This window comes from Chrysemys picta, chromosome 7 (assembly GCF_011386835.1).
Source record: "Chrysemys picta bellii isolate R12L10 chromosome 7, ASM1138683v2, whole genome shotgun sequence".
NCBI lineage: Eukaryota > Metazoa > Chordata > Testudines > Emydidae > Chrysemys > Chrysemys picta.
Window position 1 is genome coordinate 28,796,134 of NC_088797.1, and position 14,010 is coordinate 28,810,143.

The following is a 14,010-nucleotide window of genomic DNA, read 5'->3' on the forward strand; positions in this document are numbered from 1 at the left end:
AATGAAGGTCAAGTAGCAAGAAGAAACCAAGAGCAAATATAGAAAAATTGGCAGACTGTGAAAAGGGAAGAGAAACAGACGGAATGGAGGAGACAAAGGAAGCAAACACAGAAATCTAGAAAACGCTGTGAGAATTTAGAGTAAATAAAGGGAAGGGAAATTGAATTGGTCAAGTCCCATAGAAGCCCCAAGGATTGCTCTAGAGATAAGCGTTCTGTGTTCGTGAGTAAAAAACCTAGGTCCCCAGAGGCTGCTTAATGCAGCAAAGGCAGCAGCATGAGTCTGTAGGTAGTAAGAAATTGAGTCCCTTGTACTTCTCGACCACAACTGTTAGCCAGTGAAAGGTATTTAAGTGTGAAATGAGCCCTGTTTGGCTTTCCGTGTCTGTAAGGATGGGGGAAGGGGGGAGGGGAGGGAGGGAGGAAGGAATTAGAAATAGCCCGGGCCAAATTCCAACCTGGTGCAAGCAGCAGAAACTCCAGTGAGGTCAATGGAGTCATTTACATCAGGTGTGCGCTGTGGGGGTAATAAATGTCTGAAGGTGGAGAGTAAATGAGAACCAGAAACAAAAGTAAGAAAAATTATTTATTTACCAATAAAAAAAGGAAAGTTGCACTTAGAAAAATTCATGCTATTCTGCAATCAGAAATAATTAGGATCCCAACCTGAGTTAAAGGGTCAGAATCATTTTTCTGCCCACTGCAATGACTATTTAGTTAGGGTTACACCATGAGGATGTACTATATTGCATAGTACTATATTTTGCTACCTTTCGCACATGCGATACACTCAAGGTGCATATATCAAAGCCACTCTGATATTTATTTATGGTAATTACATGTTCAGAAGGGTTCCACCTGCAGTTGTACTGTGTTTTTTGTTGTGGAGTTTTTTTGATTTTGTTTAATGGAAGAAAGTCTTTATTTTAAGCAGTCAAGCAATGATATTTTACCAATCAACACATTGCAATACAATATTGAGAATATTTTATAATGCAGGTACAATCTGATATTCCTTCATTAATTTTAACAGAAGACAAATTAACTGTTGGGGAAACTTGTGCTAAGTGCCTCATCTCACAGCTGCTCCAACCTACATTTGAATATATACAACAAGTCATTCAAAGCAGTATTTGCCAGAAATCTTGCAGAAAAACTTTGACCAGAAACAAAGCAAGAAAAGCTTAATCTTCTTCTATGTTGCTTGTATGTCTATATTTTGCTACTAGCAATACAGAAAAATAGTAACTTTGTTGCTTTGTTTCTGGTTAAAGGATAATTCTTATGTAACCTACAGTAAACAAGGGAAGTCTCTAAGCCCAGTTATTCATGTATTCATAACTAGAAGAGAGGATTATCAATTTAAAACTGTACATGAGTGCTGCTGCTAACTCTCCTAAAAGCTTACACGTTGGGCCACAAATGTGCAAAATAATGTGATAACACAAGAAATATATTAGTATAAATTTTTATCAACAAAGTTAAAATGCAAGGACATTAAAATCCTTCTAATTGCAGGTATGATCAATTAGAAGTAAAATGATTAAAATACTTTAAGCAGCAAAACTCGCAATATACAACATTGCCAGCAACAGTATGCCCTCCAAAAATTTTTTGCTTCCTGTGCCAGCAGGGAACGTGAGCTCTTGAGGATCTTTTTCTTGCTATCTCTTTAAATTTATTACTTAACATTTTTTTTTAAGAATCAGTCAAACTCTCAAAAGCAAATAAGTGCAGAGATCAGGCCTTTTTTCAGAGGGAAATTTGCCCCTCTGTATCCTAATTTGATGGGTTATATGTGACTTAATAACTTACAGGCCTTGCCTTGCCCTCTGTGCAGGGATGAACGTCACCCTCTGTCCTTAAGTTACTCAGTGGCACCTAGCTATGGCAGCATTTTTACAAGCCTTTTCAGGATGTGCTAGAGTGTGGATAAAAATCATCCTGTATGGATTGGAGGAGAGCAGCGACTGAGAGTGAGAAACTAGGCAAAGGGACTTCTTGTGGGACCCTGCACCAAGGGGAGGGAAGGTTTATGCAGGCCCTTGTGATCCAGCGACAGAGAAACTGGGCCAATGAATACTTGTCAGAGAAAAATTGGGCAAAGGAAAGCTTGTTAATGTTTGTTCCTACTGGATTCCTGTCACCTTGGAAGAGGTGGAGTTTTTGGTTTAGCTGAAGAGACAAACTGCTCCCTAGGAAGAGGGAAAATTAGGCATGGCCATCTTCACACAACATAAAGACATTCCCCTACAGCAATATGGAATACAAATACCTAGCTACAACTGAGAGGTTAGGACAGTGTGACTGTGCCAGAAATTAAGACCCTTGGTTTCCATAGTGGAAATGACAGCAATTTTTGTTGGGAAACTTCTCATCCATCAAGAAAACAGAAGGCACAAAAAGTGAGGAGTCCGAGATGCCTCTGGAGCTGATTCCATCGCTTTGTTTCCTGATGAATTCATTCACGTTGCATATTTCTCTGAAGAATTCCAGTTTCTATAGAAATTGAGATGCCAGACTCTTCGAAGGCAGAGTCAATAAACTAGCAGTTAAAACGCTCAACCTTTCCACTAGAAACTGAACATTACATATTTAATAGGATGAAAATCCCAGGCACAGAAAACAAGTCATTTGAAGGAAACAGAAAAATGCTGGCTTGAATAACTTCAGCTTCTCCTTTTTGTGTCCAAGTTTAACTGGCTCAAGTGCAGAAGTACTTAGAGGAGGGGTCAATGGTTCAGATCTCTGCAATAAAATGAAAAGCAAAAAAATTAAGCTTGATTATGTAATAATTACAGTAACTACAAGTTCCCTCTGCAATGGAATCAAAAGCTTCTGCCATGTTGGCCTAACATAGGGCAAAGCTGGAAAGTGCCCACTTCCACCCAGCATGGTCCTTCACAGGTAGCATGCCAACACAGTCCTTCGTGAGCAGACCAGCGCCTGTTAGACTCTGGGAGCTGTCCAATGAGGGCCTCACTTCTAGCTGCCACTCTGCGTTTGGCTACCAGGGGCTGTATTTTTGCCAAAATCCCAGAGAGGAAAAAGAGATTTATTTTCAAAGATCTGTAAAGACTGTATATGAGTGAATGGGCCGATTTTTTATTTTTAGCAAAAGTTGCATGTGCCAGTGGGCAAATAATTCATAGATTCTGAGGCCAGGAGGTACCATCATGATCATCCAGTCTGATCTTCTGATACAACAGGCCATAGAATTTCCCCAAAATAATTCCTAGAGCAGACCTTTGAGAAAATCATCCAATCTTGATTTTAAAAATGGTCAGTGATGGACTGATTGCACAACCTTTGCTAAATTGTTCCAATGGTCAATTACTCTCACCCTTAAAAAACTTGCACCTTATTTCCAGTCTGAATTTGTCTAGATTCAACTTCTACCCATTGGATCATGTTAGATTTTTCTCAGCTAGATTTAAGAGATTATTATTAAATATCAGTTCCCCATGTAGACACTTACAGACTGTAATGAAGTCACCCCTTAATCTTCTCTTTGTTAAATTAAAATATGAACAGATCCAAAGTGCATTTTTCAGAAACCTCAAACATAGACCAAGTAAGGATAAAAAAGGTAAAGGACCCAGACACAACTCTGAGTTAGCCATTCAAGTTGAGCGAGTTAGCCTCACGTACAGTTTATAGGCTGGAGCATAATGACAGTCTTGTGCAGGTGATAGGGCCTACTTCTCTACCAGACCTCTTACCACCAAGGTAAATTAAATTTGTTGCTGTTTTGTCTTCACTGCAAAATGGGGAAATGAAATCTCTATTACAATTTCAGTCAGACAGCCTTTGTGGTAGGTACGTAACCCTGTGTGCGTACAAATGTTGTGGATGACTAATGAAACATATACCTATGTACACTCTGCTTATAAAGAGAGGCATCCATTGGGCAGAATGCAAGGTGTTAAAGGTTCCCATTGGGATCACAAAGAAGGAATATTCAGACTCTGACTTTTCAGGAAGATGGTTGCTGTGAGCTAGAGACCCCAAATCCCAAACATAATGTAAAGGGAGAAAAAACCCAAAACATTTGGGTCATGTGTTTTTTCTGGCATGTTCACTGCCCAGGGCACTGAAACAAAGAAACTCCTACATAAATGCCACATAGCTGTCTCCATCGGGCATAGAGGATTCTAAGTAACATGATATTTCACAAAACCACAGCAACTGAAAAACAACTGTGTCCACAAAATGCCTACAACTCTCCCACACATGGGGTGGAGGAGTGGTGGAGGAGAGAAGCAAAGTCAATGGGCAGGTGGTAGAAATCTGCAGGAGGAATCACTTGTGCATGTTTAGAGGGATGATGTACAATAACTGACACTGAAACCAGCATGGCATGTTAATTCTGCCCAAAGCACAATTGGCTTGTGAAGCTCGGAAACAGATGACTTGTAGATCACATGTAACAGCTGCAACACCCATTAAGATGTTCATTGCTGAGTCCTGCAGCTGTGTGCCTCCATCCTGAAGGAGGGATTTGATGTTTGGCAAAGGTATAATCCTGGGGCACAAAGTGCCTTTTGCTGTCCCCGTGAAAACTCACCTAGATTTGATGAAGTTACAAGTCCCTGAAAATTGCTATCTGCACACTCTGTATAGCTGATTAGAAGCTAGCTGGTAAAATCTCTGAACGTTTCTTGTGCACAGAGTATGCTCCGGCTACACATAGCTCCCTAACAAAAGCAATTGCCCTGAGCATGCTTCAAGACTCGACTAAGCATCTCATGGTATGCTGCAAAGGGAAAGGTGTGCTGGACTGGGAGGAGGAATCCACGCTTTCTGGTCTCAACTCTCCGCTGACTGGTGTTAATGATTTTATTATGCACTTCATAGCCCTAACTTCTCAGCAAAAGCCCTCAGACCCCCTACCTTAAAAAGCTTGCAACTATTAGTTTGCCCCTCCCTTCACATTCTCCCAGATAAAGGTTCTTCTGGTCTTTGGGGCTTATTTGTTTGGGATGTTTGTTTGAACTTGTTACCCCTGAAAAAGGATTGAACTCAGGGTGACCCAGCTGCACGGCGGAGCCACGTGAACACCTGGGAGGAGGAAATGGAGACAGGGAGTGCCTGCAGTGCTACAGGGCAGTCATGCCCCATGACAATGCCCCTTCAAGTGGCAAGTTCAAAACAAGAAGTGACTCCTTTAGATCCATGGCACAGATCTCTCTCACTTTAGCTAATGGACTTTGGTTCCAATTCTGCTGGTGACCCTAGCAGACATTAGATATGATTCTAAATGATGGAATTTGGGTTTTTTCTCAATTTTCCTTTTTAAAACCCCAGGAAACCACGTACAAACACCCTACCTTAAAAGGCAGTTGAGGTTGTGGAGTGGAGCTCTCAAAAGCTAGGGAAATGTGAGAATTAAAGTTACTTAAGGAACCTTAATTTGGCCCCCTTGTATGTATGCATTATAGTAGGGTAAATACAGAATTACCTAATACTAGTTCAACAGTTCCCTTGCCTCACCATTGCACAGTATGGGGTGTGAATGAGGAAAAGGGTTGTAAGAAGTGAAAGAATGTTTGTAGTGCCTTAGATATGAGAGCTGGGACCTAGTAGTCTCCTCTTGGCTTCCATTGCTGGCTCTTGCACAGGCTTCTTGTGTGACTTTAGGCCAGACTCCTGAGGGCTGAACTAAGGTCGCACAGGGTTTTGCAATTCCAGAATTCCCTCACTTGTGAGTGCTTGACTTTGCAATCGTAGTGTTCATAGTGGGGGTTTTTTTGTATGTAATACCAGGGAATGCTACTCTGTAGAAGGGATGAGGCTGACTGAGATGGTTGTTCTGACTTTGTAATTTTGAATAGGGGGCAGGGCACTCAGAGCAAGTATATGGATGCCTTTTTAATGTTACATTCATTTTAAAAAAATGTAACTGTCTTTGCTGCTGCTTCTAGAGCTCGCCCATCTGATAGGGGGATGTGTATGAGGCTGTGCAGTGTCATGTGGGATTAGCATGGGGATCTGGCATACTATGGGATTACTACTGGCAGTTCCATGTAATGGTTTTGTCCACAGGTCTTCTTGAAAAGGGATTTGGGATTAAGAGGACATGCCCCCCTGTGCAGAGGGCCAGAGCAAGGTACATGGTATATAATTTAAATCCTATGTTGAGGGCATAAGTGTGATGGTAGTGGTACCCTGCTCTTGGGCTTGCCTTCTGCACTGTGGTGAATTTCAGCCAGAATGCAGCCTCTCAATGCTGCTGAGACATACATTTTGATCTTTCACAAGCTCTTCTACTCTTACGTAGAAGGGTAAATCAAAGCCTCTTATTTTCAAGTACCTTCCACATTGAGGAGTAGCCTTACACTGCTCGGGCAGGGGGAATAATACAGTTCTACCACATTTATCCAAGCAACCTGTAGTGCAGAATTGCCTGGGTTGGGCTTCCTACAAACAGGAAGAAGTGCATCCTGGGAAAACCACAGGGCACATTAAATGAAGTCTAACATCTCTGCTACCACCTAACACTGTATTGGGTTAACAATAAACCATACCAAAAGCTTGGATAAAGTCTTTCACGTGTTAATAACTGACTGGCATAGCAGTATACTGCAAATGCAAACCTGCCTAGTAAAAAAGCTTTTGTAGTAGAAGGGTAAATGTACAGTCTTCAGTCCCTTGACTGGCTTTGTGAGCACTGAGAAGAGGGAGTGGCTTTTCCTGAGGCATGCTCTCTATGACTTCACAGAGGGAACATACAAGGGGCCCCTCTTGGAATACAAAACTGTCTTCTATATGCCTAAGTCGTTTTTTGCACTTTGCAGTTAAAATCCAGTATCAAATTCATCGATAATCCCTAATATTTATAATCTGATTCAAGACCAGTGTGAAGAATACACTTGTTCTCTACAGAGCTCATACAGATAATCTTTAAAGGGGGAAATGGTCACTTTCTAAAAAAACATGATCTTCAGGCCCTGATGTGGAGTGGGGAGGCTGTTTGAGTGTGCACTGTCAGTCGGGTGGAAGGCAATAGGAAAAAATTTGAAAGGATCATAACTCACCTTCTTGTTACCTACTGTCTTGAAGCTGTCTCAGCCACTGGTTTCTGCACTCCAAAGGCAGTGATCAAAATATTCACAACTACTATAATGAACACCAGTCCAGTTGCAAGGTTATTGAGGAAATCCAGCCTGGCATGTTTTGCAGGGTCATTAAGGTCATATTTTACTTCAAAGGAAAAGAGAAAAGTGGTATTTTACTATCAAAACACATTTACACACACGGTAAAAAGCTTTTTATTATTTATCTTATGTACATATATCTCATAGAGCTGGAAGGGACCTTGAAAGGTCATTGAGTCCAGCCCCCTGCCTTCACTAGCAGGACCAAGTACTGATTTTGCCCCAGATCCTTAAGTGACCCCCCTCAAGGGCTGAACTCACAACCCTGGGTTTAGCAGGCCAATGCTCAAACCACTGAGCTATCTCCCCCCCACCCGATATGTCTCTTTCCCCCTCGCTAGATGCCAGATGCCAGACACATCCGTCCTGCAAAAAGGGAAGTTAGCATTGAAGCCAATGTTACAAAATCTAAGGGAACAATTTTCATTTGTGATGAATATGTAATATCCTCTTATAGTGTAAGAGCCAAATTCTGCTCTTAGATACATTTGTGCAGCTCCCAGACTTTCTACGTGTAGCTAGATGCAGAATGGTGTCCTTCAGAAAAGATATCCCCAACACTTGAAGCAGTAACATTTCTTACAGTACATTTAATTTCTTTCCTTCCAAAAGGAAAACTATCATAATGCAAATTTTAAATATTTATTACTTTACCTCTAGAAAACTTGTCTTTACTCATTTATCAGAAGATCTACCAATGAGAGCCAATAAAGTCTAGCTTCTTATGACAGAATGGGCTGTACATCCTTTCTAGATAGCCCAATCATATCTCTCTCTTCCATCTGATCCAGTATGAGATTTCTGTACCTGTCCTCTTCCCCATACCTAGCCACTGATGGCTATGCCTACAGCTTCTAGTTCTTATTTTTAGAAAGCAGTAGCATTACATCTGTTTAACAGAGAGTGAAATTTCAAAGCATCACAGCTTGCAGTCAGTCTTATTTTGAGCATCAGCTGTGTAAACATGGTTTTCTTTTGTTTGCTTGCACTTTTCCTTGCTTGAACTGCTGAGGGGAGGACAAATAAGAGAAGATAAAATTAGATTGGTGTAGGCCTCATTTCCAGATCTTGTAAAATGTATATATGACTAATATTAAATATGCATATGCTTGTGTAGGATTGTGTGAAATCGGGCAGGACTGTTCAGCATTATGGCAAGCCAAAAATCTCCTCTGACCACTTTCTCTCTAAACGGGGGTTCTGTAATTTATGGCCTGATCCAAATATCATTGAAGTTGGTGGGCAGACTGTCATTGATTTCAGTGGGCTTTGGATCAGGCCCTTAAAGAGAACTAATGAAAGGACATCTTACTCTAACTTTGGTTGGTAGTAAGATACATAAATTATATAAACAAAAGAAAGAAAAATCTGAATAAGATGTTAAGTACCATGCAGGCTGTGGCAGCAACAGTATCATAAACAGTGTTACCAAAGCCCCTTGATGTGTAATTTGCGAACTCTGCTATACAAATCAGGGTGGGGTTTATTTAGCATATGGGTAGCGCCCTACCAAATTCACAGCCATGACAAATGAGTCATGGACTGTGATATCTGGTCTTTTGTGTGCTTTTACCCTATACTGTACAGATTTCATAGGGGAGACCAGCATTTCTCAAATTGGTGGTCCTGACCCAAAGGAGAGTTGCAGGGGGGTTGCAAAGTTATTTTATGGGGGGGTCGTGGTATTGCCACCTTTACTTCTGCGCTGCCTTCAGAGCTGGGCAGCGGAGAGCAGCGATGGCTGTAGGCAGCACCCCGCCAGAAGCAGTGCTGAAGTAAGGGTAGCGATACCATACCATGCCACCTTTTACTTCTGCGCTGCTGTCTTCAGACCTCGGCAGCCAGAGAGTGGCAGCTGTTGTCCAGGTGCCCAGCTTTGAAGGCAGCTATACCACCACCAGCAGCACAGAAGTAAGGGTAGCAGTTCCACAACTCGTTTTGGGGTCAGGACCCCTACAATTACAACACAATGAAATTTCAGATTTAAATAGCTGAAATCATGAAATTTATGATTTTTTTTTTTAAATCCTATGGCTGTGAAATTGACCAAAATGGATTATGAATTTGGTAGGGCCCTACATGTGGGCATTGTGAACACTGAAGAACTACTGACCCCATTTGTAACTGAGTTAGTTTAAGTACAAATAGTTCCATGAATCCCAGCTAGCCATGCTGAATTAGTGTATGACCCATTGCAGGTTTGCCCTGCGTCCATGCTAGTGCTGCCCTATAAACTCTCTCGATTCAAATGGCTTCTGGGGATCTGTCCCATGGTTCTCAGCTCTGTTCCCAGAAGCAGCGTGTGGTGAGAGACATCCCAAGCCAGCCAGAGCACTGTGGGGCAGTAGTGGGGGGACTCTTTGACCATTTCAGCTATTCTGCACCTACACTGACACTAAAACTGCTGAGAGTTAACCCTGTATGCAACCTGAATAAACAGGTTATGTAGCGTCACTGGTAACATGCTTGTAGTCATTTTGAGTGTGGGGAGGTGTGTCTTCTAACATCTCCTGGATCACTGTAATGCATGGCAGTTCCAGACAAATGAACTACAACTCCTTTCTTGTAGTATTTAAGAATAGGGTTTCTTAAGGCTGGCTGCTGGTGGTGGGGAAAAAAGACAACAATGTATATGTACCTAGAGGATCTCATGTGTTAGACATCAGGTTGCAGAGAAATGTCATTTTGATGATTCATCAAAATTGGGGGCGAGGAAGTAGGTAAAATACAGCTCCATCTATTAAAGTAGAACTCTGAGATTTCAGATGGAATTATAGTAATCCTATTTCATTATTACAGTACTAAGCATGCAGCTAACCTCAACCATTCTTTAGTACAGTTATTCTTAAACCTTTTGTCCTAGTAATCCAATCCCGCTATCATTTCAGGCAGCCTAAACTATTTCAAAATACTCTATTTTTCCCCATTCAAAAAAGTTGTTAATGCTGCCATGGCACCTTCAAGGAAAAGTGCAGAAAACCAGTCTCTCCAAAGGACAGGCCATGTGTAACCTTCCATGCAGTTTAGCACTGGAAGGAAACAGTGAACTTATTTCTCAAATAGCAGACCCATTCTGCACTTGCTTTGTGTTTGTGGCAGGGAATACTGGCCCTTTACAGCACGCTCATGGCCCAGCTGCTGGTTCAACCCAAAACAGGGGAATTCTTCAGAGTTCTCGTTCCCACTTCTGATGGGAGTTGGAGGCTCACAGCAAGGAATGATGGGAAGGACTGCCAAGATATATATAAGTCATGCCTTTGCCTCAGAGCCCAGTGAGACCACTCTGGGCCTCACCTGAGCAATTGGAGGAAGCTGCCTAAAAAGCTAGATATCTGGAGAAGAGAACCCTGGGAGCAAGAGAGGCCTTGAGCAAGGACGTATTCAGGGGAGGGTGGTTGGGTGTTGGACTGAGCACTTGCTGCCACCTCTTTTGAAGCCCAGGGTTGGAGTTTCTGGGAGAGGATGGGAGAAAGAGGGAGAAGAGTTGCTGATCTTCCCTAGAGAAGGGTGAAAACTGGCACACTCTGGGCCTGAACTATAACAAAGGGAAAGAGACTGAATAATGGCTTCGACTTCCATTACCCTGCAAGAGGGGAATGGGGAAGTTTTTAGTTAGCCAGAGAGCTAACCTATCTGTCCAACAACCACACACTGAGGCAGCAGCCATATCTGCATGTGAAAGGCAAGCTATCTTTACAGTGGCTCATGCCTTCATTCCATTTATACCAAGGAGGGGTCCCACTTGACTGCTTTTGATCTCCACAATGGTTAGTGCAGGGGTGCTGGAACAATTTGCATAGTGGGGGTGCTGAGAGCAATTGAACCAAACTATAAACCCTGTATGAAATGGAAACCACTTCAAGCCGGGGGGTGCAGCAGCACCCCCAGCATCCCTAGTTCTAGCACCTATGTGGCAGTGTGTCACTGGGGAAGAGCCTCTCAGATAGGAACACCCTAAGCAATTCAGAACTCTATTAGTCATGCCAACACTTGACACAAGCAGCCAGTGCTGATCTTAAAGCACCAGCTAAATGTGCTGGCTGTACACCACTCTGTTTACCAAGTGGGCTGCTGCACAGCTGCCTTATCTCTAGCTTCTGAACAGAGATTGGGTGTAGCCCCCAAATAGAACCCATCATCACTCCTGTCTTATCTGAATTGAGTCACAGCCGGTTAGATCTCTATTCCCCAATCTCCTCCAGACACTGGCAAAGGCACCCAACTCTCCTGGCTGGATGAGAAGAGAGAAACACAAAGCTGGGTGCCATCAGCGTGTTGAAGACACCACCGCCCATGCATCCTCGCTAGCTGGGAACTTCACCCTTGGAACAGGAGACTGCCTCCTCAGTTGTGCTTCGCAGAAAGCTAATTAAGCAAAATAGTAGCCAATGAGAAATCGGGGGGGGGGGGGGAGTTCTTTAAGTGCCCTGTGTGAACTGTGGCTATTGCTTCCAGACTTCTCTTTTCTACATATGACAAAACACAAATATCTTAGGGTCTTAATTTCAAAAGAAGAGCCTTTAAAATCTACATGAGCAATGTTTATATGTATATGGTTGTCAGTAGCAAAGGGTTGATCTAATGCCTTCTGAAGTCAGTAGAACTCCCACTTATTTCAATGGGCTGTGGTGCAGACCCTTATTGAGGGGCTGTGGGTGAAAACCTAAGCCTCTCTTCTGGCAACTTGCATAAGCATCTCAAGTCAACTCTTGAAACTTGCACTGCAGATATTTTGGGTGTCTGTTTCCTTTTGACTAGGTGATTCTTATGAATGCTACAGCTCCAGGGATACAGGCCTTGTATAAAAACTTTGCAAAGTGATGTTGGAATCTCACTACACATCTCACTCCTGTGATGGCAAAGTATATGCAAAGACTAGCAAAAGATTCTGATAGTGACAATGCAAATGATTCTACTTTCAAAAATGTTTTGGAAGAAGGCTGCATAATCCCTTGGCATGCTAAACAACCAGTGGGGCTCCTGAATGATCGAGATACAAAAGGAGCGCTTAAAGACGATAAAGTCATTGCGGAGAAACTAAATGGATTCTTTACTTCAGTCTTCAAGGCTGAGGATGTTAGGGAGATTCCCAAACCTGAGCTGGCTTTTGTAGGTGACAAATCTGAGGAATTGTCACAGATTGAAGTGTCACTAGAGGAGATTTTGGAATTAATTGATAAACTCAACAGTAACAAGTCACCGGGACCAGATGGCATTCACCCAAGAGTTCTGAAAGAACTCAAATGTGAAGTTGCGGAACTATTAACTATGGTTTGTAACCTGTCCTTTAAATCGGCTTCTGTACCCAATGACTGGAAGATAGCTAATGTAACGCCAATATTTAAAAAGGGCTCTAGAGGTGATCCCGGCAATTACAGACTGGTAAGTCTAACGTCCGTACTGGGCAAATTTAGTTGAAACAAATAGTAAAGAATAAAATTGTCAGACACATAGAAGAACATAAATTGTTGGGCAAAAGTCAACATGGTTTCTGTAAAGGGAAATCGTGTCTTACTAATCTATTAGAGTTCTTTGAAGGGGTCAACAAACATGTGGACAAGGGGGATCCAGTGGACATAGTATACTTAGATTTCCAGAAAGCCTTTGACAAGGTCCCTCACCAAAGGCTCTTACATAAATTAAGTTGTCATGGGATAAAAGAGGGAAGGTCCTTTCATGGATTGAGAACTGGTTAAAACAGGGAACAAAGGGTATAACAAAGGAATAAATGGTAAATTCTCAAAAAGGAGAGGGGTAACTAGTGGTGTTCCCCAAGGGTCAGTCCTAGGACCAATCCTATTCAACTTATTCATAAATGATCTGGAGAAAGGGGTAAAAAGTGAGGTGGCAAAGTTGGCAGCTGATACTAAACTGCCCAAGATAGTTAAGACCAAAGCAGACTGTGAAGAACTTCAAAAAGATCTAACAAAACTAAGTGATTGGGCAACAAAATGGCAAACGAAATTTAATGTGGATACATGTAAAGTAATGAACATCAGAAAAAAATAACCCCAACTATACATACAATATGATGGGGGGATAATTTAGCTAGAACGAATCAGGAAAAAGATCTTGCAGTCATTGTGAATAGTTCTCTGAAGACGTCCACGCAGTGTGCAGCGGCGGTCAAAAAAGCAAACAGGATGTTAGGAATCATTAAAAAGGGGATAGAAAATAAGACTGAGAATATATTATTGCCCTTATATAAATCGATGGTACGCCCACATCTCGAATACTGCGTACAGATGTGGTCTCCTCATCTAAAAAAAGATATACTGGCACTAGAAAAGGTTCAGAAAAGGGCAACTAAAATGATTAGGGGTTTGGAACGGGTCCCATATGAGGAGAGATTAAAGAGGCTAGGACTTTTCAGCTTGGAAAAGAGGAGACTAAGGGGGGATATGATAGAGGTATATAAAATCATGAGTGATGTGGAGAAAGTGGATAAGGAAAAGTTATTTACTTATTCCCATAATACAAGAACTAGGGGTCACCAAATGAAAATAATAGGCAGCAGGTTTAAAACAAATACAAGGAAGTTCTTCACGCAGCGCACAGTCAACTTGTGGAACTCCTTACCTGAGGAGGTTGTGAAGGCTAGGACTATAACAGCGTTTAAAAGAGAACTGGATAAATTCATGGAGGTTAAGTCCATTAATGGCTATTAGCCAGGATGGGTAAGGAATGGTGTCCCTAGCCTCTGTTTGTCAGAGGGTGGAGATGGATGGCAGGAGAGAGATTACTTGATCATTACCTGTTAGGTTCACTCCCTCTGGGGAACCTGGCATTGGCCACTGTCGGTAGACAGGATACTGGGCTAGATGGACATTTGGTCTGAGCTGGTACGGCCGTTC

General features: G+C 42.2%; 1 protein-coding gene across 3 annotated transcripts in view; it reads right to left on the minus strand.

Moving 5' to 3' along the window:
- Positions 1-572: 572 nt before the first annotated feature.
- NINJ1 (ninjurin 1) overlaps positions 573-14,010 on the minus strand; it is a 33,737-nt gene continuing 20,299 nt past the window's right edge. The window contains exons 3-5 of one of the 3 annotated variants that reach the window (XR_010589065.1): positions 7,811-8,163; positions 7,037-7,202; positions 573-2,747 (exon numbers count right to left, since the gene is read on the minus strand). Coding sequence is in view for 1 of the 3 variants with exons in the window: in XM_005305436.5 (XP_005305493.1) it covers positions 7,048-7,202 (155 nt within the window). In the remaining 2 variants the exon portion in view is untranslated. Of the gene's footprint in view, positions 2,748-7,036; positions 7,203-7,810; positions 8,164-14,010 lie in introns of those variants that run through there. The other 2 variants (XM_005305436.5, XR_006174306.2) reach the window with 2 other exon arrangements.